The 27,012-nt window shown below is 43.0% G+C and overlaps 1 protein-coding gene across 10 annotated transcripts in view; it reads left to right on the plus strand.

Annotated features, from left to right (window-relative positions):
• Positions 1 to 27,012, plus strand: part of LOC123773700 (uncharacterized) — a 510,416-nt gene that overhangs the window by 391,456 nt on the left and 91,948 nt on the right. For all 10 annotated transcript variants that reach the window (XM_069312488.1, XM_069312490.1, XM_069312489.1 and 7 more), the window contains 2 exons: positions 20,467 to 20,772; positions 21,962 to 22,460. In XM_069312488.1, the coding sequence (XP_069168589.1) occupies positions 20,467 to 20,772; positions 21,962 to 22,460 (805 nt within the window). The remainder of the gene's footprint in view (positions 1 to 20,466; positions 20,773 to 21,961; positions 22,461 to 27,012) is intronic.

Raw genomic sequence — 27,012 nt, forward strand, 5'->3', positions numbered from 1 at the left:
ACGCATTTGCTCAAAATACTTGAGATAACATGCTATAGAGCGAATATCGGGCCCAATAATTCAGTATCACGCCAGCATGTTACTTCAATGTTAGTTTTATTTTATCATTCAGAATTCACGAGTTACGATTCATTGCGCGCAATTTCGGCCAGTAGGCTTTTGAACCCGCGTCGCCATGATAATTTTGACAACACACCTCATGCGCATCACAATAAACCATAAATTTCTCTCACTTTCGTTAGGCTAGTTGAAATAGCAATACCGTAGAGGGGCTTCAAGTTTTCTCAAGGTCTAAGACTCCTTTTGTATGGTAATGTGGACAAACAATGGCGTCTAGTCATTGTGGTGGCACTCTCCCCCACGCACTCTCAGGTACGGAATAACATATGCCTCGATTACCATCTCTTGCAGCGCATGATGTATGATCACTCTGTTTATGGTCTAGTTGGTTGTAGTGAAAGGGGAACTGCGAGTTCTTTAACGTAAAAGAACTGAAGTTTTTGTTTTTGAAAGTTTTTGCCCGAAACGCATTGCGTAATAGTGGCTTTAGGCATTGTATGTACTAGCTCTATCTATATAGCAATCCATTAATGTAACATCACTTGTATGTATATACCTTACCTGAATAAACATATTTATTTATATTTATTTATTTATATAACTATTGCTTATCAATTCATGGGCTGAAATGTGCTTCGCGATTATATATACAAGGCAAAGTAGCCTTTGAATACATGTTTTAGAGCGATCCATTATCTGCGAGATCATTAGGGTTTTCACCAAAGGTAATTGAAAATACAAAAGCCTATAAAAACTGAGATATTTTATAGTTCTTGTGTACCACACCTGACTGACAGGTGTAACTAGGTACCATATATTCCGGAGGGCAAGACTCCTGACTTACATTTTGTGGGAAAACAATATTAGCATGTTTCATACATTTTTTTGTATGAATTTTCGAGCGGTTTTGTAGCGGAAAACAATATTATGACGCAAGGACATAGTGAGTTGGTGGTAGACTAAAAAAGTGTCCTTTTCTCCTCCCAAATACGGTATGTATGTATATATATGTTATGAAGTATCGACCTCGTATCTTATCAACAAGGCCATCGACGCGGAGAAACTAGCGGAAATGACGTCACTTGAAATACAAACTGAGGTACATATGTTTGACGGTTGCTAACGCTCGCGGTGTCATCTCAAATTCAAATAAGTTTATTGAGGTATAAATACGCACAAAGGGATGAGGTAGCTCAAGCTATTCTCATCCCGTTCACTACAACGTGTTCATATAAATGTATAGACACACATTACGAGTGATAAATACATTTCTTAGCTGTGTCATCTTGCTGGTGAAGTTTGCACTACCGCGAGTAAGACCAGGTATGTGGTCTTTATTAGTAGTATGGTTGAAACATGGATGAATTTGTCCTTTTGAATTGTTGATACTTTATTGAATGTTCGATCACGGATCGGAACATAACTGGTTGGTCACATATTTTTTACCTAATGCCTTTTCGCCTAGTAGTAAATAGGTACCGGGGAGTTAGGCTACTGTTGTGGGCTTATATCCTGGGGTTGGGTCAGTAGTTTGGTCTTGGGAAAGCCTCGATACAAGCCTATCTTGAGATGATTTCGGGGCTTTAGTGTCCCCGCGGCCCGGTCCTCGGCCAGGCCTCCACCCCCAGGAAGCAGCCCGTGACAGCTGACTAACACCCAGGTACCTATTTTACTGCTAGGTAACAGGGGCATAGGGTGAAAGAAACTCTGCCCATTGTTTCTCGCCGGCGCCTGGGATCGAACCCGGGACCACAGGATCACAAGCCCAGCGTGCTGTCCGCTCGGCCGACCGGCTCCCTAAGGTGAAACACATGCACTGTATGAACCCTACAAATACACTCCAATTCCAATTTCTTTATTATGCACCCCATACCCATCCCGTGGGCGGTGGTGTAAAGGACTACAGAGGCATATAATCGGTTCAGGAACTGAACCCTCTAGTTGGTTTAGCTAAGCAAATAAACTTTTGACGCTAGTTACAAAATTATTAATGTTATATATACAGCACATGACACACTCCCTGTGTGGGGTAAATGCAAGCGTGTGCATGCACGCACATACATAGTACACATTTATTTATTTATTTATTTATTTATTTTATTTTATTTATATACAAGAAGGTACATTGGGTTTGTGAGAATACATTGGATAGTACAGTATTTACATTCTTGTAAAGCCACTAGTACGCGCAGCGTTTCGGGCAGGTCCTTAATATACATGCAGTATTGTCTCAAGCAATGGCTACTTTATCTCAAGATAGTGTAAGGTTATGACAGTTAAAACACGTGAATGAAAGGAGACCAGTAGGACAGTTCACATTGAAGGTTAGCTACCTGCATAAGACGACTAGAAAAAGACCTTGTAATAAGGATCTTCTCGAGGTTATCTTGAGATGATTTCGGGGCTTAGCGTCCCCGCGGCCCGGTCCTCGACCAGGCTTCCTTTTTATTAAACACCCCCAGGCAGCAGCCCATAGCAGGTGTCTAACTCCCTGGTACCTATTAACTTCTAGGTGAACAGGGACATCAGGGTGAAAGAAACTCTGCTCATTTGTTTCCGAGGATCGAACCCGAAACCTCAGGACTACTAATCCGAAGCGCTGTCCACTCAGCTATCAGGCCCCATTACTCCAGATATATATCTGGATAACTCGAGATATATCTCCAGCAGCACATAAATATGATGACGTCAGCAACATACTCTGAACTGATGAACGTCAGTATGGTACTTAGGAACTTAAGGAAGCATTCAGATCACTGTTTTATGACCTACGCGAGACCAGTCTTAGAATATGCAACCCCCATCGCGGATCCCCTACCTTAAAAAGCAAAATAATTATCAAAATGCAAAGAGGTTTGCAACTGGGCTTGACCCAGAATTACGAGGGATGAAGTTGAAAGAACGACTGAAAAGCTGGACTTAACTGGACTTTTCCCTAAGAAAAGACGAGAGAAGAGACGTGAAAGTCATGTATAATGCTAGGGGGGGGAAATCGACAGTGTGGAAAAAAGATAAATTATTCACCATGACTATAGATAGTACAAGAGGGGATGAGGAACCAATAGTATGGGAACTTGAGAAATGCTAGATTGTGTTTAGCTTAAAAGTAGTAAGAAAATGGCATGAACTAAATGAGCAGTTTGTTAAATGTGATATAATAGAAAGCTAGGGTGGGAGTCATTGCATTAGACAAATTGCGCCTTGAAATGCGAGGTCCAACAGCTGAAACTCTTATGCTGCAGACACAACAATGTATTTACAGGCTCGCACGGAGTGAGTGGGAGCGTGAGTGAGAGAGCGAGACCTAGAGAGAGCGCGACCTAGAGCGAGACACAATCACAGTGAGAGGGGCATGCTAACATGCACTCACAATACCATAGACCGCGGTGGAATGAGAGCATGCCTTGGGTTGGCATGAGGAGGGACCGTCCTGTCGACGGGGGTGACAAGCCCAACCACTCCAGTTGTGGGAAGCCGCCGGGGCTGCGGGAGAGTGAGCCTTGGGTTGTCTTGACATAAGCACCCACCAAATCTGCCCTCTGGATCATATTCTCACTCTCCTGTTTCATGAGAACTGGATTTGTATCGTCTCTCTCTCTTGGAGAAATATCCCAGCATTGTTTATCGTTTCATTGTCTAGTGGTGAATGGGTTAATAATTTTTGCTTTTGTTTTCAAAGAGCCCGTCGTGAGGGTAATATGTGATAGATAACCACTGAGATACCAAACCCATCTTGAGGTTATCTTGAGATGATTTCGGGGCTTCTCGACCAGGCCTCCACCCCCAGGAAGCAGCCCGTGACAGTTGACTAACACCCAGGTACCTATTTTACTGCTAGGTAACAGGGGCATAGGGTGAAAGAAACTCTACCCATTGTTTCTCGCCTGGGATCGAACCCGGGACTACAGGATCACAAGTCCAGTGTGCTGGCCGCTCGGCCGACCGGCTCACTGGTAAGTGAACCTTTTTCCTAAACAGAGAATATTCTCAAATTAACTTTAAATCATTGGTTTAAAATGTAACAATTATATGCTGAACTCGTTTTCTTTGAAACTATCTGAAGAATTTGGTTTTCTGAAAGTAAAATTCTAGGGGATACTCAAATAGATTTTGAATTTCACATTTTATAATACACCGTATTAACGTGACCAAATGATGAAACCAAACCTTAACCTAACCTAACCACGGATAAGGAGATAGACAATGCCACTAATTATGTAGTGGTTTTGAAGTGATTACCTCCAGAGGATCTGTTCCCTGACCACAGGCTGTAAATTTTGCATTTTCTCTCCCTTATCTAATTCCTTTTATAAATTTCCTTTTCATGCTTTACCGTTTCCACAGTCACCTCACATCACCTCATCACCACTCATGTCTTATGACAACTTTCCAACGTATTGTTCAGTCTGGGTTTAACAACATATCATATTATAACAACATATCATATTATAACAACATATCATATTATAACGAGTTTATATTTTTCTTATGAAGACATTCTACCAGAAGTCAACATGATTCTTTTCTTACATGTGACTTTGTCATTGTTTCTGTTTGTTTACTCTTGGTGTGTTTGTTTGATATTAGTACTAACCTAGTGGCATTTGCTTATTCTTGCGGGGGGGTTGAACTTCGGCTCTTTGGTCCCGCCTTTCAACTGTCAATCTATCTAATGTACAGGTTAGTGGGATGGTGTGCTGGTATGATACTAGTGTGTGACGGGGTGCTGGTTTGATACTAGTGTGTGACGGGGTGCTGGTATGATACTAGTGTGTGACGGGGTGCTGGTATGATACTAGTGTTAGTGTGACGGGGTGCTGGTATGATACTAGTGTGTGACGGGGCGCTAGTATGATACTAGTGTGTGACGGGGCGCTAGTATGATACTAGTGTGTGACGGGGTGCTGGTATGATACTAGTGTTAGTGTGACGGGGTGCTGGTATGATACTAGTGTGTGACGGGGCGCTAGTATGATACTAGTGTGTGACGGGGCGCTAGTATGATACTAGTGTGTGACGGGGTGCTGGTATGATACTAGTGTGTGACGGGGTGCTGGTTTGATACTAGTGTGTGACGGGGCGCTAGTATGATACTAGTGTGTGACGGGGTGCTGGTATGATACTAGTGTGTGACGGGGTGCTGGTATGATACTAGTGTGTGACGGGGTGCTGGTATGATACTAGTGTGTGACGGGGTGCTGGTATGACACTAGTGTGTGACGGGGTGCTGGTATGATACTAGTGTGTGACGGGGTGCTGGTATGATACTAGTGTGTGACGGGGTGCTGGTATGATACTAGTGTTAGTGTGACGGGGTGCTGGTATGATACTAGTGTGTGACGGGGTGCTGGTATGATACTAGTGTGTGACGGGGTGCTGGTATGATACTAGTGTTAGTGTGACGGGGTGCTGGTATGATACTAGTGTGTGACGGGGTGCTGGTATGATACTAGTGTGTGACGGGGTGCTAGTATGATACTAGTGTGTGACGGGGTGCTGGTATGATACTAGTGTGTGACGGGGTGCTGGTATGATACTAGTGTGTGACGGGGTGCTGGTATGATACTAGTGTGTGACGGGGTGCTGGTATGACACTAGTGTGTGACGGGGTGCTGGTATGATACTAGTGTGTGACGGGGTGCTGGTATGATACTAGTGTGTGACGGGGTGCTGGTATGACACTAGTGTGTGACGGGGTGCTGGTATGATACTAGTGTGTGACGGGGTGCTGGTATGATACTAGTGTGTGACGGGGTGCTGGTATGATACTAGTGTGTGACGGGGTGCTGGTATGATACTAGTGTGTGACGGGGTGCTGGTATGATACTAGTGTGTGACGGGGTGCTGGTATGATACTAGTGTGTGACGGGGTGCTGGTATGATACTAGTGTGTGACGGGGTGCTGGTATGATACTAGTGTGTGACGGGGTGCTGGTATGATACTAGTGTGTGACGGGGCGCTGGTATGATACTAGTGTGTGACGGGGTGCTGGTATGATACTAGTGTGTGACGGGGTGCTGGTATGATACTAGTGGCCATGATGGTTGGCGTGCAAGATGGAGGCACACCAGTTAGGCTAGGCTACAGAGCTGCGACACTGCACTGACTGGAGAACCCGATACCCCGGGCCGAGCCCCACACATCCTGGCTAGTGCTCGCTAATGCTCCTCACCTCACCACTCGCTTCTTAAATGGGATAAAAGACCACAACTCGCACGGGAGACATCTCCCGTCACGCAGGGTGCAGTCGCACCTCCACAGATCTCCAGTATCATCTATTGATACTGGTAATGGCTCAAAAGAGCCACCACTTACGGGCTATTCATGCCCAAGCCACCTTTTGGGTGGCTTAATCTTCTCTCTCTCCCCCACAACTCGGGGCTCACCATAGCCCGTGCTACATGGACACTTCGTTCTGAATAGCTGAATCTATAACCACCACGACCACAATTCACTGTACAGTGTATATTCAGCTTGATTAAATGCGACCTCTGAACACTGAAAAAATTTACCGAACAAAAAATTGTACACCTTACGGGCTATTCATGCCCGTGTCACCTCTTGGGTGCCTTAATCTATATCAATCAATCTTTACGGTGGTGTAATTGATGTGTTGACGTGATTTCCCACGAGCATACCGTTATTGGTCGTGTGCGGTTGCTGCAGTTTTAGATTCAGCTACTTAGAACAGAAGTTCCAAAGTAGCACGGGCTATGGTGAGCCCGTATTGGACTTACCTGGCACAGGAGCGGGGCAAGTAGCACGGGCTATGGTGAGCCCGTAGTGGACTTACCTGGCACAGGAGCGGGGCAAGTAGCACGGGCTATGGTGAACCCGTAGTGGACTTACCTGGCACAGGAGCGGGGCAAGTAGCACGGGCTATGGTGAACCCGTAGTGGACTTACCTGGCACAGGAGCGGGGCAAGTAGCACGGGCTATGGTGAGCCCGTAGTGGACTTACCTGGCACAGGAGCGGGGCAAGTAGCACGGGCTATGGTGAACCCGTAGTGGACTTACCTGGCACAGGAGCTGGGCAAGTAGCACGGGCTATGGTGAGCCCGTAGTGGACTTACCTGGCACAGGAGCGGGGCAAGTAGCACGGGCTATGGTGAGCCCGTAGTGGACTTACCTGGCACAGGAGTGGGGCAAGTAGCACGGGCTATGGTGAGCCCGTAGTGGACTTACCTGGCACAGGAGCGGGGCAAGTAGCACGGGCTATGGTGAGCCCGTAGTGGACTTACCTGACACAGGAGCGGGGCAAGTAGCACGGGCTATGGTGAGCCCGTAGTGGACTTACCTGGCACAGGAGCGGGGCAAGTAGCACGGGCTATGGTGAGCCCGTAGTGGACTTACCTGGCACAGGAGCGGGGCAAGTAGCACGGGCTATGGTGAGCCCGTAGTGGACTTACCTGGCACAGGAGCGGGGCAAGTAGCACGGGCTATGGTGAGCCCGTAGCGGACTTACCTGGCACAGGAGCGGGGCTGTAACTCTGCGGCTGCTGTAGACAACAGTAAGGTCGCCATTGTGTACACTAAGCTTATTATTTACTGTGATCTGTGTTACTGATGCCTCTGAAACGGGATAACGGTGATCTGTGTTACTGATGCCTCTGAAACGGGATAACGGTGATCTGTGTTACTGATGCCTCTGAAACGGGATAACGGTGATCTGTGTTACTGATGCCTCTGAAACGGGATAACGGTGATCTGTGTTACTGATGCCTCTGAAACGGGATAACGGTGATCTGTGTTACTGATGCCTCTGAAACGGGATAACGGTGATCTGTGTTACTGATGCCTCTGAAACGGGATAACGGTGATCTGTGTTACTGATGCCTCTGAAACGGGATAACGGTGATCTGTGTTACTGATGCCTCTGAAACGGGATAACGGTGATCTGTGTTACTGATGCCTCTGAAACGGGATAACGGTGATCTGTGTTACTGATGCCTCTGAAACGGGATAACGGTGATCTGTGTTACTGATGCCTCTGAAACGGGATAACGGTGATCTGTGTTACTGATGCCTCTGAAACGGGATAACTTAGTTTTGTATGATGCTGATGCTGAGATTTTAAGATGTGCTAAGATTTTGTCATTGTTGTACAGTCCATGGGGATATAGGCACATTAGCAGTAATGTAGAGTTCCATAGTTTACATTATTAAGTTTACTATGTTGAGAGTAGTCTGGACATCTACTGATAAAAGTATTCTCCTTATGGGGTGCCTCTCATTTTTTTTGTAGGGTCACTGATAACCAGGGGCCAGATTCACGAAAGCACTTACGCAAGCACTTACGAATCTGTACATCTTTCCTCAATCTTTGGCGGCTTTGTTTACAATTATTAAACAGTTAATGAGCTCGGAAGCACCAGGAGGCTGTTTATAACAATAACAACAGTTGATTGGCAAGTTTTCATGCTTGTAAACTGTTTAATAAATGTAACCAAAGCCGTCAAAGATTGAGGAAAGATGTACACGTTCGCAACTGCTTTCGTGAATCTGGCTCCAGTTAGCGAGGTTCCATGTTTGTACACTGATGCGTAGGTTATGTAATTGTTGTAATTATTGTTTGGGAGTTATTGTGCTAGAGGGGTTTTGTCGGCTGTAGGTGACGATATTTCCTTGTCTTACTGTAATACACACATTGCATTTTGTGTGTTTTAAATACGAGAAAAACAAATTATTCGGCCAATGTGAGACTTGCTGATGGCCCGGGTGGGAGGCACTCCATCCTTTATATCAAGAGCAGATGTGACGAGGCTTTTACCTTATGAGGTAGACAACAGTTTGATCGAACACCCTGACAGACACTCACACACATGAAAGTACGTAACAGCCGACCCACTTTCCAGAATATGACGCAAAACTAACAAGTAGAATCGGAAACGGAATATCCTGCAAAGAGAGTTCGTGGAATTCCAGAAGTGATCTAAAAAAGTGACCGCTAGGCTTTGACCCCAGTTAATTGCGAAGTATGATGATAGCAACAGGGGGAAAATGGCACAGCAGTTTCGAATGAAGGGGTGAGAGATTCCTATATCAGAAAATGACAAGACTTCAGAGTAGACATAACACCATCGGTAAAACCAGAGGCAGATGTAAGCAGAATACGTCCCAAGAGCTATGGTTCAGCCCCCGCAAGCACAGCTAGGAGAGTACACAGTACCGCAAGCCGCCAAACACAGATCTAAATACCATCACATTAGCTAATGAAAAGGTTGTGTGACGTGGCGGGGTGAGGGAGAGATGTGGGATTAGGGTGAGGGAGGGGGGGGGGGCAGCGGGAAAGGGGTTGGGGGCGAACGCTGTGAATGAGATAATTACAGTAATGATCATGGGAAGACTGGAGCCGCCACATAGCGAGGAAACGTTGGTCGTCGTGTATAGTAAGTGAAAGATAAGAGTGTTTTAATATTATATTTTGGCCCTGCCGCAGTAGACGTTCTTCACCGAACAGATCTAGAGGACATTGTAGCTAGTGTCTTGTCATTCATGTGAGGCAGCGAGGGGTGGGGCCCACTGAGGGCTGGCAGCGGGGGGTGGAGCCCACTGAGGGCTGGCAGCGGGGGGTGGAGCCCACTGAGGGCTGGCAGCGGGGGGTGGAGCCCACTGAGGGCTGGCAGCGGGGGGTGGAGCCCACTGAGGGCTGGCAGCGGGGGGTGGAGCCCACTGAGGGCTGGCAGCGGGGGGTGGAGCCCACTGAGGGCTGGCAGCGGGGGGTGGAGCCCACTGAGGGCTGGCAGCGGGGGGTGGAGCCCACTGAGGGCTGGCAGCGGGGGGTGGAGCCCACTGAGGGCTGGCAGCGGGGGGTGGAGCCCACTGAGGGCTGGCAGCGGGGGGTGGAGCCCACTGAGGGCTGGCAGCGGGGGGTGGAGCCCACTGAGGGCTGGCAGCGGGGGGTGGAGCCCACTGAGGGCTGGCAGCGGGGGGTGGAGCCCACTGAGGGCTGGCAGCGGGGGGTGGAGCCCACTGAGGGCTGGCAGCGGGGGGTGGAGCCCACTGAGGGCTGGCAGCGGGGGGGTGGAGGCCACTGAGGGCTGGCAGCGAGGGGTGGAGCCCACTGAGGGCTGGCAGCGGGGGGTGGAGCCCACTGAGGGCTGGCAGCGAGGGGTGGAGCCCACTGAGGGCTGGCAGCGAGGGGTGGAGCCCACTGAGGGCTGGCAGCGAGGGGTGGAGCCCACTGAGGGCTGGCAGCGAGGGGTGGAGCCCACTGAGGGCTGGCAGCGAGGGGTGGAGCCCACTGAGGGCTGGCAGCGAGGGGTGGAGCCCACTGAGGGCTGGCAGCGAGGGGTGGAGCCCACTGAGGGCTGGCAGCGAGGGGTGGAGCCCACTGAGGGCTGGCAGCGAGGGGTGGAGCCCACTGAGGGCTGGCAGCGAGGGGTGGAGCCCACTGAGGGCTGGCAGCGAGGGGTGGAGCCCACTGAGGGCTGGCAGCGAGGGGTGGAGCCCACTGAGGGCTGGCAGCGAGGGGTGGAGCCCACTGAGGGCTGGAGGCCACTGAGGGCTGGCAGCGGGGGGTGGAGGCCACTGAGGGCTGGCAGCGAGGGGTGGAGGCCACTGAGGGCTGGCAGCGAGGGGGTGGAGGCCACTGAGGGCTGGCAGTGAGGGGGTGGAGGCCACTGAGGGCTGGCAGCGAGGGGGTGGAGGCCACTGAGGGCTGGCAGCGGGGGGTGGAGGCCACTGAGGGCTGGCAGCGAGGGGGTGGAGGCCACTGAGGGCTGGCAGCGAGGGGGTGGAGCCCACTGAGGGCTGGCAGCGAGGGGTGGAGGCCACTGAGGGCTGGCAGCGGAGGGTGGAGCCCACTGAGGGCTGGCAGCGGAGGGTGGAGCCGACTGAGGGCTGGCAGCGGAGGGTGGAGCCCACTGAGGGCTGGCAGCGGGGGGTGAGCCCACTGTCAGACAACTGCTATTGAAACCTTTCAACAAGAATACATACGTGACAACATCTATCTGATCACAAATGTCATAACAGTAATGCAAAGACTCGAACGTCAAGGCCGTCGGGTGCTTTTAAACTCGGTGGCAAGTCATGTGGGAATAATAGGAAATGACATTGCAGACGAAGCTGCAAAACTTGCAACTAAGAGAAGAAATGAAGACATAGACATACCACAGAGCCTATCACAGATTAAGAAAGTAATTAGAAATATAGCAAAGCAGATGTACAGTGACCACAACACAGCAGTTGCAACATCAGGATCTGCGGGTTGGTACAAGAATTCAACCACCTACGAACCACTTAGTTTGATGAAAGGGCGCAGTAGAACAACAGAAGTGCACTTACATCGCATCAGGCTTGGATACCCATGTGCATGGGAAATAGGCTTACAGGTTCAGGAAGATGAGAGGAAATGTCAGCACTGTGGAGAAATGCCCGGCAGACCACTGGAACATTATCTAACACAGTGCAGTTATAAACCCATGAAGATTTAAACTTAGGTTCAACAGAGCAGAAGTTGTTAAACACATGGGACAAAATCTTACTGAAGCGACCATACGAGTCATAAATACTTACACTCCGCCCAAGTAAAACAGAAACAAGCAACACTTAGTGGGCCAGCCAGAGGCTTAGGGCCCGCGCAGGAATATCCCTGCCAATAATAATCACTGGTCACTGCTATATTACTTGAGGATATTAACGCTACACAGCCGACTTAGTGCCCACATCAAGACTGCTGGAAATAGACAATCCGTCCTCTAACAAATTACGTCGCTGTTCGCTCATATGAGCACTCAGGCTAAAAAAAAAGGACAATTTGAAATGGAATCGGCTTAAGAAAGTGATGTACTGTCCCGTTTTCTGTTTTGGGTCCTCTGGCTTAGTCTGTTAGGATTATTTTGATGATTTCGGGGCTTGGTGTCCCCGCGGCCCGGTCCTCGACCAGGCCTCCATCCCCAAGTTGCAGCTGTAATTCCTAGGTACCTATTTACTGCTAGGTAACAGGGGCATCAGAGTGAAAGAAACATTTTACCCATTTATCTCTGCCTCCACCGGGAATCAAACCCGGAACATCAGGCCTACGAGTCCGAAACGCTGTCCACCCAGCTGTCAGGCTCCCAGGCGTCAGGGTAGAAGAGAACACTTTAATTTAACGGTTTTCATGACATTTTGAAACCTTAGGAGAACTTCCTGCCCTTCTAATCTACCAGCGGATCCTTAACTTGACAAAAAACAAAACAAAAATCAATTTCAATTTTCAAATTACAACTTTTTTTCCCGTAACGCATACGCGCGAAAAGCGACCTCATTTGTAAGGCGACTGGTTGAAATAGACCTCAACCGTGTTTTATTATACTTCTATACTCTTCGTATATACTTGTATGTCCTTTTAACCTTCTCCGGAGTCGTCTATATGTCTTCTCATTATTTGCTCTTGCCCCACTTCCCCATTTATTGTCTTGCTCCGTCTCTGCGTGAGAGCGAAGCAGTGCGGCAGGGAATCGCAGTGACTGAATGGAGGTGTCCTGGATGTAGACTGTTCAGATACGGCAACCCTCGGTTTGCTGGGGATAGTATTAAATGAGCTTATAAGGCTATCATGTTCAAATATATGCCAATACGGCTCGAACGTACCGATGTTTTTAGGAACTGGGAGCCGGTCGGCTGAGCGGACAGCACACTGGACTTCTGATCCTGTAGTCCCAGGTTCAATCCCGGGCGCCGGCGAGAAACAATGGACAGAGTTTCTTTCACCCTATGCCCTTGTTACCTAGCAGTAAAATAGTTCCCTGGGTGTTAGTCAGCTGTCACGGGCTGCTTCCTGGGGGTGGAGACCTGGTCGAGGACCGGGCCGCGGGGACACTAAAAAGCCCCGAAATCATCTCAAGATAATTCAAGAAAGTATTAACTCCTAATATAAAAGTTTCGAAGCGTTCCACCTTTGAAGCGCTGTGCTAATTTTGAGTTTCTTGCCTGCAGTTCATACTTCGCGATAATGTCCAGGTAATTGCATAATTTGCAATAGCATATTAAGTAATTTGGAACATGGCATATTTTATGTCGGCCCAACATGCTAAATCGATGGTAGTTTCAAAATATTAGAGACGTGTAACTCCCATGTGTCGGTTCGGCTTCAGAGTTGCTGGTATCTTGAAGTTCCTCGCTAATAACCTGATGCTGACTGAATGGAATGGAATTATCAAGGGACAGCGCCAAGCCATTTATGACTATATAGCACTTGGAAGGGGTCAGGATAAGGATTTGGGATAGGACGGGGGGGGGGAAAGAATGGTGCCCAACCACTTGGACGGTCGGGGATTGAACGCCGACCTGCATGAAGCGAGACCGTCGCTCTACCGTCCAGCCCAAGTGGTTGGGCTGATGCTGACTGAGGTTCTCATGAAGTTACTCGATTTATTTTCTTTTGATAATTGCTTACTTACTTACAGCCTTGTTAACCTCTGGAGGATTGTTCAGGTCACCACTATTGATTACTGACTAACCAACACGTGTAATTTACTCCTGAACCTAGTTCAGGGCTAAGGTAAACTTATTGTATATACACCTAGAAACAGGGTGTACCCTCTTTGTGTATGTGTGTGTATATATATATATATAATATATATATAATATATATATATATATATATATATATATATATATTATATATATATATATATATATATATATATATATATATATATATATATATATATATATATATATATATATATATATATATATAATATATATATATATATATAATATCCCTATTGATGTATTTCGTGACCAAATACGCGAGGCTTCTGAGTTCAAATATCTAAATGGAACATGGAGACGTCATTATCCCTCCCTCCTTTTTCTTTACAATTAGCAATTGCTAGCCATTACCTAGTGCTTGACGCTAGCCTAGATGATCTCTACATTACACACTGAGGAACAGTTATCAAAAAGTTTGACTGCTAATAATGGGTCTTGGCTGGAAATCTGTGTAACGTAGAATAAATGCAAACAACGATAACCTAGCAAGAGTATCATATATATCCTAACTTTGTTGAACTTGTATGTCTTGTTTAGTGTCTAAAGTCAAAGTTTATGATACCGGGGTCGAGGTCCCCAGATTACGATGTTGGTCGTTTGGTAATACAGTACTTTAGTCAGCCTCGAGTGTCGGAGAATATCCTCAAAATACACCTTTTATAGTGGGCCAGGGGCGAGATTCACGAAGCAGTTACGCAAACACTTAGGAACCTGTCCATCTCTTCTCAATCTTTGGCAGCTTTGTTTACAATTATTAAACAGTTAATGAGCTCCGAAGCACCAGGAGGCTGTTTATAACAATTACCACAGTTGATTGGGAAGTTTTCATGCTTGTAAACTGTTCAATAAATGTAACTAAAGCCGTCAAAGATTGAGGAAAGATGTACACGTTCGTAAGTGCTTGCGTAACTGCTTCGTGAATCTGGACCCAGGCTACTGGTCACATATATGGCTAACTGTCCTGTCAGATGGAAGCGTCTTGACTGTCAAACTATTTTAGCCCCATGTCAGCTATATAAATGCGAATGTACTTAAATATGTTAATAAAACAGTGGTGTTGACCTCTCTTACCGGAGTTTATATTAGCGGATATAACGACGGATGTGAGACCGTTGTTGTTGTTACAGATTTAGCTACTCAGAACGAAGTGTCCATGTAGCACGGGCTATGGTGAGCCCGTAGATGAGAGACCACGCAGTGGAACTTTAATTGGACCAATTGGGCATGTGGTCAGATTCTAATGTAACCGTCTCGTCCAAGCGGTCATAAGCTTCCACTACACTCTAATTTTCCATTCATCCCAATTATAAAAAATGTGATAATTTCAAAATGCAGCGATAAGCACCTTACAGATCGAGTGATAAACCGGGCATGGAACTCTGAAGTTTTTCGAGAGAACTCTAAACTGTCTACAGGTAAGCGCAGGGTAAACTTATACCCGTGATTAGCTGACCAAACAACACAGGAATATAATGTAATACCACGAAGAGATGTTCCTCATTTTCCGGTATATACACGCCGAGATTTATTTTATTGGGGCGTGAAGCGGCAAGTTTATTGTGCCCCCCATACTCATCCTGTGAGCGATAGCGTAAAAAGGACTAAAGAGCCGAAGCTCAACTCCCGCAAGCACAACTAGGTGAGGAGAAGGCACAAAATGTCCTCATCAGACCTCAACGGAAATGTTTACATGATTAATTACAATCAATCTTCACACCTGACAACTAATAATAGACTTATCCCACTGTCGCTTCTGTGTATATCAATATAGTATTATCTATGGGAAGTATGACTCTGTTAATAATAGGCTCAGGAACTTGTACACAAGTTGAGGGTTGCCGGACCAAGAGCCGAAGCTCATCTCCCACAAGCACAACTAGGAGAGTATAGTTGTAGGTTAGATGCAGATAAACATTTCCATAAGTATGCAGCCCATCTTACAGTTATACTAGTACTTACAGAAACCATGAGAACCATAGTACATATACTGACCAACACAATTAGAAAGTAGAAATCGGTACTATTGAATTCGAATAAACCGGAAAACGATTTTCTACTAATGTCGCAAAGACGAACTCGGATAATATACGCTATCTGAGGCCTAATATAGTACATGTGTGTACTATACTAGGCCTAGGAATATTTAAGTTCGTTTTTTTCGCTTAATTTGTTTCGGACTATAAAGTGAATAGTACAAAGCTCTACTATCTAATTGCTTAGTACATCAATGTTTGTACTATGGTGCAAAAAAGTTATAAAAAAAGTACTAGGATGGGTTGCAAATCAAGCAGCTGACGAAATTCTTGACATTATGTTTTGTGTTGGTTTTTGACATGCACAGGTTACATTATCCTGTATCGGAGGTCATCGATACCTACTGCATAATTTGGCACATTTGGAACATAAATATTCGAATTCGAAATAATTTCCATATCATAAACATAAGAAGTGCATCGCCCCATAGGCTTGTATCATTCCAGAACATAATCTAAATATTATACAGTAGCACGTAATCGGCAAAAGTTTGCCCTTATCAGTTGCCATGGATCTTGTGCTGTTGATTTATGGCAAGGGGCTTTATAATCAGGGGCATGGCAATTATCAGGGGTATTGCGCCAAGCCATTACGACTTTATATAGATAATCGGGGACAAAGACGGGGGGGGGGATAAGTTTTAGGGGGTTAGACATAGCCTAAGCTACTTTTATTTTATTTATCAAAGCTATCCTTTGAGATGTATTTCTTTCTTGTCTCAATAAACATACTTGAACTTGGTAAGTTTTATTTTGTTTATAAGGCAACCTCTTATCACAGCGGGTATTAGCTCATTAAATATTATATATTATAGTTTATATTTTTATTATTATTATTATTATTTTCTACCACAGACGTGGCCACACATTTACAATGCTAACTAGCATATATACATTTTCTTCTGTCGTCCGTGGACAGGGTGAGAGATTTGTCAAACATTTGAGTTCAGAGATTTATTGAACGACCACAGAAGGTGATCGTAGTGCTTTTAAAATGTTAGGCTAAGCTACTTACCTAAATACATAGATTTATAGATTATATGCTTGGGTATTGGGTACGGTGGCAGTTATTTGTAGCCTAGTTACCAATCCATTCCCACCCACGCTGCAGCAAAATGTTAAAAAAAAAAAAAAAAAAAAAAAAAAAATTATTTAGGTAAGGTACATACATACAAGAAATTTTTACAAAGATTGGTTGACTTATAGGTAGAGCTAGTACATACAATGCCTAAAGCCACTATTACGCAAAGCGTTTCGGGCAAACTCCAAGGCGCATCAATTGTAAAGTACTCTGTATTCCAAATATTAAATTTACTAAAGTTACTGAATACTAGAATTTGTTGTATAGTAAAGCCTAACTAAGGGTAGGTTAGGTATTTGGGTTCTGTTAGCAATTGTGCTTCACCGTACGTGGGTGAAACGTTTATAGAGGTATGGACATGAGCAAAGTCAGCCCGTCCTCGCATACAAAGATTCAAGCTCGTTAATCCAGCCGCCAAACCTATACATTACTGCAACTCGTCCTGGACTTAAGTCCATTACATCCAGTGGTCGACCCCAAAGATGCATTCATAAATTTTTACACCCTGTTCATTCAAAACGGAAATTTTCTCAAATATAAATTATTATAATAGCCTATTGTGCATATATAGCCATAGTTAGGTCAGGTGTTTAGGTTCTTTTGGCGATTATTTGTATTTGTAGTACGTGGGTGAAGCATTTACAGCGTTGTGGTTCGAACAAAATTCGTCAGTGAAGCAATTGTTCCGGAAGTATTCGAACGAAATCAGTTGAGTCGTGTGTAAACCGTTTTTCATTCATCACCAGCGGGTTTGGCGGGTGGATGGAATCACTTTTGGGTCTTTGTTTGGAGGACGGGCTGACACACAACCCACAATCTTGACCCAAGTACGTACTGTACTTGACACCTTTCAAAAGAATGTTAACCCTTCTTTCTCTCCATATGGAAGGTTTCTAATTCTTGGATTAACTCGTTCTTTTCTATACACGTTCAAGTGAATTTGATATCCATTGTATAATCTCATTGCCATTGTAACTCGTACTATAATTTCCATTTGTAAATTATACCCTTCGCCCACCATATGTTACAATGGCAGTGTCCTTTTGTCCCAGGATGTTATAATTTACATAAATATATCAGAAGGAAGCCATTATTGGCGATTTTAAACATGTGCTGTTCCGCAGTTTGATGGGTCACGAAATTAAGCTACTACGTTTTTAGAGGGACTGAATTGAGTGGTGGGGGAAAAGATATTAATATTTGTTTCCGTGTCAAATGTGTGTTTTCCGCGTTATCTTATCTTAGAGCTGCTTGCCATTGGTGTGGGAGGTGGTGTAGTGCCAGGCTGTGTGTCTTGAGGAACTGTGTGAGGTTAAGGTGGAGCAGGAATATGGCTATATTCTTAGTTATTTCACTCTGGTTCTTAACATGGTGGTTCTTAACATGGTGGTTCTTAACATGGGTCGTTCTGACGACGGGGTTCGCCTACCTTCTTTCTGTGCTCTTTGAAGGTAAGATGTGTGTGAGGGATACTTTGCCTTTCCATGCATTGTTTTTTTTTAATATGTGACAACTTCGCGGTGACTGATGAGTTTGATAACTAGCCAAAAGACAATCAAATCCCTCGTGCTAAGACAGTGTATATGTGAAAAATATAAACTTGCACATCAAGCTGTCAAGAATGTTTGATGGACAAAAAATGAAATTTGAAGCCGAGAATGATTTGATAAATGGTCCAGGACGAATCGAAACAACGAATTTCTCTATTTTTGATGAGTAGTTTATTCATCAGATCTTCAGCTTCGTTGTGACTCATCGTCTCCAAGATAAGACAAATTCAAAGATAACCTCAGTTTGCATATTGCACACACCCTTGCAAATAATGTGTGCCGTAACCTGTGATAATATATAATGCCTCGGCAATCGGGAGTAAGGAAAATTATCTGGTTAGGTTACGTAGATTAACGTAATCCCTCTTTATTAACTAACAGCAGTAAGACTTGCCACCTTACTGTTTTGAATAGCATTGATTAATGATAGATAAAGATTAAGCCACCCAAGAGGTGGCACGGGCATGAATAACCCGTAAGGAATAGCATTGTTCTGCAGACCGTCTTATATCTCTCGTATACTGTCGTGATTTCCAGGATGACCAGAAATTTTGCTATTCTACTGTTCCTTTAAGCGAATTGTCCCGATTATAATATTGGCGAAACTCTAACATGGCTCATCTTGTAGCTGTCTGCTCTCGTATTGTCATCCTGAATAATATCAAGTGACCTGAATATTCTATATTAATATCAAGGTTTTTGAATATTCTGTACCACGGTGCATAAATACTCTCTAGCCTAGCGCGTTCTTTTGATAATTGCAGTACTTGTTCAACATTTTTATTATATGAGCAGAAAATCTGCCAAATGACAGTCAAGCGTATTTTGTTAATTGTATGCAAGTTATACAAATTAAATTTCATTATTGGCGACAGAACAAGAACATCATGACTCCAATCTCACGAGTATCAAGGAACAAGTTCAAGTATGTTTATTGAGACAAGAAAGAAATACATCTCAAAGGGATAGAGTAGCTTAGGCTATTTCTACCCCCCTTGTCAAGGAACAAAACCTGTGTGCATGTCCACTGACTAAAACTGGGTTCAGATCGGAGAAATATGAGGCTTCGTTTAATACATGTATATCATGTCTTACATTTGTTATGAATTTAATCTGAAGGGCAGAGGCATTCTGATTAGGAGTATTTAGGCCTTGCAAGCCTGTCTGCACAAAGAAAAATCTTTTGTTTCTATGTGGCCTGATTTTTTTTAATAACTAAAACTAGGATTAATTAGGAATCCTAAAGTTCCTAATGAAGCTGCAGCCTAAGGATTGTTAATCCGTATCAGCTCATCTTGTGTTAGCTTCTCATTTGTAATAAATTTGATTTAATGTTAGGTTACAATCATGTTCAGTTCAGGATGACGTTGAAGCCAACAGTGTCCAAGTCTTTGTGATTAGTTGATTTTATTTGATGGGTATCTATATGTGGAGAGGACATGTTCCAAATGTATGTCAGCTTAGGAATGAATGATAGCTGAAAAGTGCTGTTGTTGAGACTGGCACAGCCATCATGAGGCTGTTAATAGCTGAGCTTGTTGTGGCTACAACTTCTGATTATCCTCAAATCTGGACTAGATTGGTAACTAATAGTATGGCTGCAAACATTACTCGGGTAATGAAAATTCTGATGTACTGATTTGTTAAATCTAAATGGCACAAAATAAGTCTTCTTGCTCAGTACACATTTTCTTGCTAATTATTTTTCTCACAGGTGGGTTAGCAGGCTTACAGCTCTCCTTTCATTTCCTAAAACTCATGTTAAACCTTGTCCAACTAGTTTTTCCCTAGAACATAACCTGCCAATTTGTTTACAACCAGGTTCCCAATTACTGCTGGGTGAATAGTGGCAAACGTTTAAGGATTGACAAAAAGTTAATCCTTTCTGGCCAGGGCTCCAACCCCACACAAAGTTAGTCGTAGGGCGAGAATGGTATCTGATTTTTTTATATTAAAGTACTGTACATATTGTATTCTCTTCCAACCCTCCCCCACTTTTCCCTTTGCTAGTGTATTCATGTACAGTATGGAGGTAGCCTCAGCTACTTCCTTCCCTAGTGCATTTAGCTTACACAACCCTTATACTAAAAAAATTCTATATTATACATCTCTTGAATCGTGTGTTCAGCTTTCATTTGTCAGAGAATTAATGAATGAGTGAAAGTTGAAAACTAGAGTACTGTATTTGGATATTATTTGAGAAGGGCACTTATCACTAGAAAAATAATTAGAGAACTAATTAAATTTTGTCATTTTCAGGTATCCTGAAACGTGATGGTTCTGGAGGCTCACGAGAAGCACAGCGGGACAGTCCTCGATCTATCCTCAAGCATTCTTCTTCCGACTCTCGTCGGGCCTCTTTTTCAGAGTCTGAACATCCAAGGGGAATTCTAAAATCTGATAGTCCTTTACCACCTTCCATTGGATCTCCAGAGCATGAAGCTAAACTGCTTAGGGGTGTGCTGAAGAAGGATTCAAGCTTGGAAGACTCCAAAGAAATTAAATCTATTTTGAAGCCTGAATCTGAGAGCCTAGAGCCAGACCATTCCTCTGATTCATCCTCAGGTAAGAGTTTATTCTTCTTCATTATTCTTTAGTATTATTGAACAAATTAATATGCAAGTCTCAGAATACCATACCGGTAAAGTAAGCTTAAGGAAAAACAGGTAAACTTAAGTTCCTTCGTTTTTTTGTTTTTTTTAATTTTTTAAACATGAGTTATATTTTACATGACAGTATAGAGTTTCCCAAATTTATTACAGTATTAAGTACTGGATTTTCCTGATGTTATCTTGCAAGCAGACCAAAAAGATAGTGTGATATAATTCATAAGATTCCATTAGAATTTGTTGTGCTACATTATCAAATTGTCATTCTGTACTGTACTTTCTCAAAAACGAAATCAAATCAGTATTAACATACTATAACTTTCTTGCCAATAACAACACTTGGGGAATTTGCAGTTAATCATAGTACTTCTCTGTTCAAGGTTTATTATGGTTGTGTAAATTCAAGCAGTCTCCTTTAACACTTGAAATTGAAATAAGTTTATTGAGGTAAAATACACACAAAGGGATGAGGTAGCTCAAGCTATTCTCACCCCGTTCAGTACATCGTGTTAATACATACATAGACACACACATGACAAACAATAAACATATTACTGAACATTCTGAGAGATAAACATCTACATTTCCTCCTTTACACAAGTAGTATGGTATCAGACGTACACACCTTTAACACTTGATCACCGAACATTCTATGCAGATTGTATCAGAAATGTAACCAAGTTTTAGTCTGCCTATGTTGCTAACATGTTTTATCATTACTTGTGCATCTAAAACATTTTGTAGTCTCTTAAATTATTTTAATCTTATCTCACTATGATTATGCTTTGTTGTTTATCAGTTATCAACAATGCGCTACACTTCTACTGTATTCTGATTATTTGTCAGTAAGTTGTCACCCATGATCCAGTTATTACCCTGAAAATTATGTTAATTTGTGTATAATTAGGAAAAGCCACTTGGGTTATTGAATTACTTTTATATCATCAGTTGCTTTTACAGATAGTCTTTTGACTAGTTAATTAGGTTGTATGTTTCATTAACATTGTTTTACTAACAAGATGCTGCAATTAATAAATTTTTCTTGATCTTAATGGTACCTACAAACAATTAAATATAAAATGTAAAAAAAATATAATTAGCTAAGAAATGTAAGAGATGCTCAGCTGTTGTTATCTTTGTAACAGATGATGTGACCCTCACCACAGCCAACACACCGCAAGGACCAGAATGTGATATAGCAGAATCAATCCGGGACATTGATCCTATTCGACATAAGGATGACTCGCACAAGAGTGATACCCCACACAAGGTTGATCCCTATAAGACGGAACATCACCGAGCAGATCTTGCAGAAGCATTAAGACAGGTCGAACCAATTAAGTCTAAGGATGACCTTGCCGAAGCCTTGAGACAGATTGAACCCATCCATTCAAAGGAACGCAGCAGAGAAAAGGAAGACAAGGGAAAGGACGAGACGCAGACGATCGGTGTTAGAGAATTCTCATCATCCACGAAGGCGACATCTAGCATGACAACCATGGTAACAATGGCAGCAACTGTATCGTCCTCATCTGCAGCTACAACAAACTCTTCATCCTCAACCTCTGAAAGTGAACACAAGACCATCAAGAATGAGACTGTTGTTAGACGTAGAAATACGCACTCCAGACGATATGATGAGCGGTGAGTACTGATATACTGTGTTATTATTATTATCATCATGATTTATGCAACAGCATTCTTAAAAATATGGAAAGAGGAGACTGGAGTCAAAGGCTATCACTACAAATACTCGATGTATACAGTACTAATATATATTTATATATATAAAATATATATTATATATTTTTATATATGTATATATATAAAAATCAGTGGTACGGCGAGAAGCAAGTCATGTGAAACGTTTTGCACTCCATATGCATATGGAAAATAATTTGTTTTGCCATTCACAAATTTGTATTTTATTTTGCATTAATGTATTTATCCAACAATAGTCTTTGATTTGTTCTGTGGTACAATATAATTTAGTAATAAAAGTAGATAACTCAAATGGGCAGTGCAGAGAACTATGAACATGATCAGAACTCCGTAGGAGATTAGCATGACTAACTCGAATTCACTGAATGAGGCTTTCATTTCTCTACAAAACTCGTGTACTGTATTTCAGTAGAAAAAAAGTAATGTTATGATGATTTTGTACTTTTATAATATGTCTTGCCGTGTGAATCGGCTTTGAGTACCATGTATGATTGAGATGTACAAGCTGTATGGAAGAATGTGTTTATTTGGGTTCATTGTACAGTATATAAACAAAGGATACACAAGATTGGAATGAGTTGCTTCTTAGTGTTTGATCTACCACATTTATATGAGAAAGGAAGTAGTACAGGATAACCCTGAGAATCCAGTACCCAAATTACCCATTTTCTGATGCAAATAAAGGATTGGTTGAAAACATATTCATCAGCCCTTGTGATTTTCACTTTAGTGGAAATAACATGTCCATGTATATATATGGGTCAGTGTGTTCTTTATAGTTCTTATTCTTTGGATAATTACTGTATTAATTTTCTTTGACTTTCTGCTTTATTTTGAGTCTGAAACATTGATTATTCTTCAAATATTTTCATATATTGTATTGCAGCAACATAGGCATTCAGTTTTCTGGAACTCTCACGAATGTAACTCACTGGATCCTATGTATTTGGATTCTCATGATTATAGTGTACATGGATTGCTAGGTAATTATATTCCTGCAAGTAATTAAATCATCTTTTGTAATAAAAGGTCTCAAATTTAGGGCATTTGTATATGTTAGTACAGTATGATGGCTTTAAGTGGGGACTGAAGTTCACTGCTTCCTATTAAAATAATATAACAAGTCAGTTTCATAATATGGATGTTACTTTTAAATCTAACAATACTTAACATGTTTCGTTTTATATTTGTGAATGTTACATCAATCGTAGAAGCTCACCTTTCCGGTGCAAGCGTAAATATCCATCTGTGTGCAGGAAGGCAAACTTGAAATAAGTAACATACACAAATTTATGGTAATCACCTTTTTTTTTATTAAAGAGTGGACATGCAAAGCTTAAATCTAACCCGTCACTTACTAACTTGTCTCTGTTCTAATGATATCTACTTTGGTTTACTTAATGTATTAAAGTTTTGATGCATGTGCTATTTTTTTTTAACAACAACAACATTCACTCCTTCACAAAGGAGTGAAGGAGTGACCATTCACAAAGTTATAATTTAAAGGTACAGTACTCTGCAAAGAGTGTTGTATAGAACCCCCACTGACAGAGATGGAGTATATACAATAGAACCCTCCACTGACAGAGATGGAGTATATACAATAGAACCCTCCACTGACAGAGATGGGTATATAGAACCCCCCCCCACTGTCTGTGAGGGGTATATAGAACCCCCCCCCACTACCAGTGTGGAGTATATAGATCCCCCCACTGTCAGTGTGGGGGTGTATAGAACCCCCACCATCAGTGTGGGGGTGTATAGAACCCCCACCATCAGTGTGGGGGTGTATAGAACCCCCACCATCAGTGTGGGGGTGTATAGAACCCCACACATCAGTGTGGGGGTGTATAGAACCCCCCCATCAGTGTGGGGGTGTATAGAACCCCCCCACCATCAGTGTGGGGGTGTATAGAACCCCCCCACCATCAGTGTGGGGGTGTATAGAACCCCCACTGGCAGTGTGGGCGTGTATAGAACCTTCCCCCCCCCCAACAAGTGTGTGAGAGTATGTAGAACCCCCCCCCCCTCACCCACCAGCAGTGTGTGGGTATGTAGAATGCCCACCGTGAGAGTGTGGGGTATATAGAACCCCTGCGAAGTGAGGAAAGCTATATAAACCACCATCAAGAGAACAGAGGCATATATTGCCATTACCAACATATATGAGCATGGCCATACAGTATATTGCCACCAACAGACCAGGGGCCTATATCGCCACCACCAACAGAATGGGTACTGTATATAATGCCACCACCAACAGACCTAGGGTTATATATCGTCGCCACCAACAGAACGGGTATATATTGCCACCCCCAACAGACCTAGGGTTATATATCGTCGCCACCAACAGAACGGGTATATATTGCCACCCCCAACAGACCCGGGGTATATATCGCCACCACCACCAACAGACCCGGGGTATATAGAAAGGGACTCGGTTCGTCTGTCTTCTAGTATTTTCGTCAGTGATGCATGAGCTTAAATAAATGGGAGACGATTTTGGCCAAGTTTAATACAATGCAACTTTAAATAAATGTATTTTGTAGTAGTAAATTGACTTTTGCAGGAGAATAAGTAACAAAGTATTAAAACTGCTCGAGTTTGTGTTTGTATTTCATAAAAAAAGTTTGTTGGTACTAGTACACACTAGACTAGGTGAGAATAGACAGCTTTTTTACTAAATGCTAAAGCAGATTAGCAATTAACATACTGTATTTGCTAATGTGTGGAATGCAACATAAATGCCATACTGTATTTGTCTGATCAGAAAAATATATTGAATGCAGATAAAATAAAAATACATATAGTGTATATGTATTGGTGAATTAAAACATATAAAGTATTTGAACTAAGCTGCTGAATACGGTGTAGTGTTTTTAAGTTATAGGAAGCTACTCAAGATATTAATTTAATAAAACTAATATATTTAGCTACATTAATACGCAAAATCAAAATCCTCGACCAGTATTGGACCGTTAATTACAAATGAAGGTACGTACACAGAGGACAACAAAGAGATTAGTGAAATTCTAAGAAGCCAGTATGAGGCTATGTTTAGCACACCAATAAACAACATGAAAGTTGATGACCCAGACAGCTTCTTTATGAATGACATTCAAGCTGCAGATAATATAATGGATATTAACACAAACTCGGAAGACTTTGAAAGAGAAATTGACAATATGCCTATGCACTCGGCTCCTGGGCCTGACTCATGGAATTCGATATTCATAAAGAAATGTAAAGTACCATTAGCGCGAGCACTCGGCGTAATATGGAGAAAGAGCCTAGATACAGGTGAGATACCTGTACCAGCAGCACTTAAATCTACAGATATAGCTCCTTTGCACAAGGGGGGGGAGTGAAGCCTTGGAAAAAATTATATGCCAGTTGCACTAACATCACACATAATAAAAGTGAAAGAGTGATTAGGAATCAAGTTTCTAGTTTTATAGAAAACGAGGAGTTGCACAACATGGATTTAGAGCGGGAAGATCCTGTCTGTCACAGTTACTCAGCCACTATGACAAAATCACAGAAGCTCTAGAAGAAAAGCAAAATGCAGATGTTGTATACACAGACTTTGCAAAGGCATTCGACAAATGTGACCATGGGGTGATAGCTCACAAAATAAGGTCAATGGGAATAACTGGAAAAGTAGGATGCTGAATACTCAATTTCCTGTCGAACAGAACACAAAGAGTAACAGTCGCTCAAATAAAATAGTCCAAGCGAAGTTAAGAGCTCTGTACCTCAAGGTACAGTCCTTGCACTGCTACTGTTCCATATTCTTATATCAGATATAGACAAAAATACATGTCACAGCGTTGTGTCATCCTTCGCAGATGACACAAAAATCGGCATGAAAATTACCTCTGCTGAAGACATTGAAAAATTACAAGCAGATATCAACAAAGTTTTCGATTGGGTAGTAGAAAATAACATATTTAACAGTGATAAATTTCAGGTACTCAGGAAGGAAAAAAATGAGGATCTGAAACATAATACAAGGTACAAAACACAATCAAATCTTCCCATAGTAGAAAAACAGCGTGTCAAGGATTTGGGAATAATGATGTCTGACGATCTAACGTTTAGGGAGCATAACCAAGCAAATATTGCATCGGCCAGAAAAATGATAGGATGGATTACGAGAACTTTCAAATCCAGGGATCCCATCACAATGGTTGTACTCTTCAAGTCACTTGTGTTGTCCCGTCTCGAGTACTGCTTGATACTCACTTCCTCCCTTCAGAGCAGGAGAGATTGCTGAAATAGAGGGAATACAGAGAACATATACGGCACGCATAGACGAGATAAAACACCTAAATTATTGGGATCGTCTCGAAGCTCTCCAAATGTACTCTCTAGAAAGGAGACGAGAGAGATACCAAATAATATACACATGGAAAATACTGGAGGGCCAGGTCCCAAATCTGCACAGTAAAATAACAACATACTGGGGTGAACG

This window comes from Procambarus clarkii, chromosome 72, assembly GCF_040958095.1.
Source record: "Procambarus clarkii isolate CNS0578487 chromosome 72, FALCON_Pclarkii_2.0, whole genome shotgun sequence".
In the NCBI taxonomy this organism is placed as follows: Eukaryota; Metazoa; Arthropoda; class Malacostraca; order Decapoda; family Cambaridae; genus Procambarus; species Procambarus clarkii.